Source organism: Engraulis encrasicolus, chromosome 10, assembly GCF_034702125.1.
Source record: "Engraulis encrasicolus isolate BLACKSEA-1 chromosome 10, IST_EnEncr_1.0, whole genome shotgun sequence".
NCBI lineage: Eukaryota > Metazoa > Chordata > Actinopteri > Clupeiformes > Engraulidae > Engraulis > Engraulis encrasicolus.
Genome location: NC_085866.1, coordinates 23,216,387 through 23,218,886, shown reverse-complemented (window position 1 = coordinate 23,218,886; position 2,500 = coordinate 23,216,387). Strand labels below are relative to the sequence as shown.

The 2,500-nt window shown below is 45.4% G+C and overlaps 1 protein-coding gene across 5 annotated transcripts in view; it reads left to right on the top strand.

Annotated features, from left to right (window-relative positions):
* Nucleotides 1-2,500, top strand: part of rap1gapa (RAP1 GTPase activating protein a) — a 208,175-nt gene that overhangs the window by 161,870 nt on the left and 43,805 nt on the right. For all 5 annotated transcript variants that reach the window (XM_063208405.1, XM_063208408.1, XM_063208406.1 and 2 more), the window contains one exon: nucleotides 2,094-2,194. In XM_063208405.1, the coding sequence (XP_063064475.1) occupies nucleotides 2,094-2,194 (101 nt within the window). The remainder of the gene's footprint in view (nucleotides 1-2,093; nucleotides 2,195-2,500) is intronic.

The following is a 2,500-nucleotide window of genomic DNA, read 5'->3' as shown; positions in this document are numbered from 1 at the left end:
TTACACCCGAAGTGTTTTCTGCCGCAGGCTTACATCAACAGAGTTGCCGTGTTATTCGATGTTTATTCCGGATATCTTGACTCAAGCGCATATGGATCCTGGGCACCGTCTCCAAACTTTCCCCACAAAAATAACATGTCATGACACCAAACTTCTACAGTATAACAAATGTGGTTTGTACTCACAAAAAGATGAATTTGAAACTTTGTACGTAGTCCAGGAGTTTATTAGTAACAACACACGAGACGATTAGCTTTTCTGCTGCTAAACATCCGTCGACGTCACTTCCTCCAGCTGGGACTTTGTTGATGGAAACAAATACACGTGAGTCCGGAAGGCGGAAAACTCAAAAAGACAGCTTGCGCTACAACTAGAAATTAACCACTTCGGATTTAAATTTTACCACGTTTAATAAATAGAAGACGATGCCACACTCGTGCATATATCCTGGCTGTGGACTAAAACACAAACCTTACAATAAACTTCCGGCAATATTATGCCATGCTGTGGACAGTCCCAGCTGGAGGAAGTGACGTCGACGGATGTTTAGCAGCAGAAAAGCTAATCGTCTCGTGTGTTGTTACTAATAAACTCCTGGACTATGTACATAGTTTCAAATTCATCTTTTTGTGAGTACAAACCACATTTGTTATACTGTAGAAGTTTGGTGTCATGACATGTTATTTTTGTGGGGAAAGTTTGGAGACGGTGCCCAGGATCCATATGCGCTTGAGTCAAGCTATCCGGAATAAACATCAAATAACACGGCAACTCTGTTGATGTAAGCCTGCGGCAGAAAACACTTCGGGTGTAAAGGTGGATGGGTGTCACGGTTCAAATGGCATTAGGGTCATTCTACTCCGAACCATCGCTTTAAGTGGGTGGTCATCTGAGGCGGCATTAGAAATAAATAGATAAATGCATGGATGAATAAAGGTATACATATATTTTTTGGAGGGCTTTTGATTGCCTTCATTTAGCAGGATAGTGAAGGTAGTGACAGGAAGTGAGTGGGCAGAGAGAGATGGGGAAGGGTTGGCAAAGGACCCGGGCCAGGAGTCGAACCTTGACGAACGCATAACAAACAAGAGCCCTACCATTTGCACCACAGTAGGGCCCATGGATGAATAAATGAATAAATAAATACACATATTTACATTATACATACACAATGCAAGCAAACAGTTCAAAGTGCTTCATTTGACGTGAGTGTTTGTTCTAGACAGATGATTAGCATCCTCTGCTAATGGCTAATTGGCTGGAAGAAAACATGCGTGTGAAAGAGCTCTTTAGCTTTTCTAATGCCCGTACTGGAGTGCTGTCGGGCTTTTGTCTTACAGGCAAGATCTTTGTGTCGTGTTGATCATCGTTGTTGTTGTTGCATGCAGGGAAGCCGACAGGGGGGAGAAAGGGGTCAGTTGTCCCGGGCCCAATGACATGAGGGGCCCATAATTGGGTCCTCATTTCATTGAAAGCATTGGGTGGGGGGCCCTTTCAGATGACTTTGTCCTGGGCCCAGCAAAAGCTGTCAGCGGCCCTGGTTGCATGTTCCGGAAATGTTCCATTGGCACTGTGTGATTCCTTTTGTCTTTCAATGGGTACTCTGTGGTCGTGACGGAGGAGAAGAAAAGCGTGTCCGCCACGCACCCTGTTGTTATTCTAATCATCTCCTCCGTCTCCACCTCTGTCCCGGCCACCGCTGTTCCATTCGGACTCTGATTTGCTTGTAGGGTAGGGCGCCGCTGGGTGCCGTCTGTGCTTGCATGATGCCTGCATCTGTTATTGTGTTACATATTGTGTGTGTGTGTGTGTGTGTGTGTGTGTGTGTGTGTGTGTGTGTGTGTGTGTGTGTGTGTGTGTGTGTGTGTGTGTGTGTGTGTGTGTGTGTGTGTGTGTGTGTGTGTGTGTGTGTGTGTGTGTCTGTGTCTGTGTGTCTGTGTGTCTGTGTGTGTGTGCATGCATGTGTGTGCGTATGGATATGAAAATGGCCTTCAAAAAGGTTTGAAGGTTATAAAAAGAAAGCCAGTGAGGGCACGACTGGACTGAGTGTATGCACATTGTACATGTCCTGGTTTCTGTGCTGTGTTGTGCAGACGTCAGAAGAAGAGCTCTTCGGGAACAGTGAGGAGAGCCCGGCCTTTGTGGAGTTCCTTGAATTCATCGGCCAGAAGATTGAACTGCACGACTTCAAAGGGTGAGGTTGCGTTCAGCATGCACAGCAAAAAGCATACATCTCCTAGTGCAGTGGTTCCCAGACCTTTTCAGCAGGGACCCCCTTTTGGACTCAAGGATATTTTCACGACCCCCCCCCACCCACCATAGTCTTAGTCTAGCCATTTTTTTGCCCATTAATATTGCTAGTAATTATTTGCCCATAATATTCCCATTAATAGTTTGTTTGCTAATATTGCTAGGATTCCACAGGACAGCAAATACATCTATTAGCTGTTAGGTGTGGATTATCCTGTGGACTTCCCCTTTTTATGCAATGTCCCTTTAG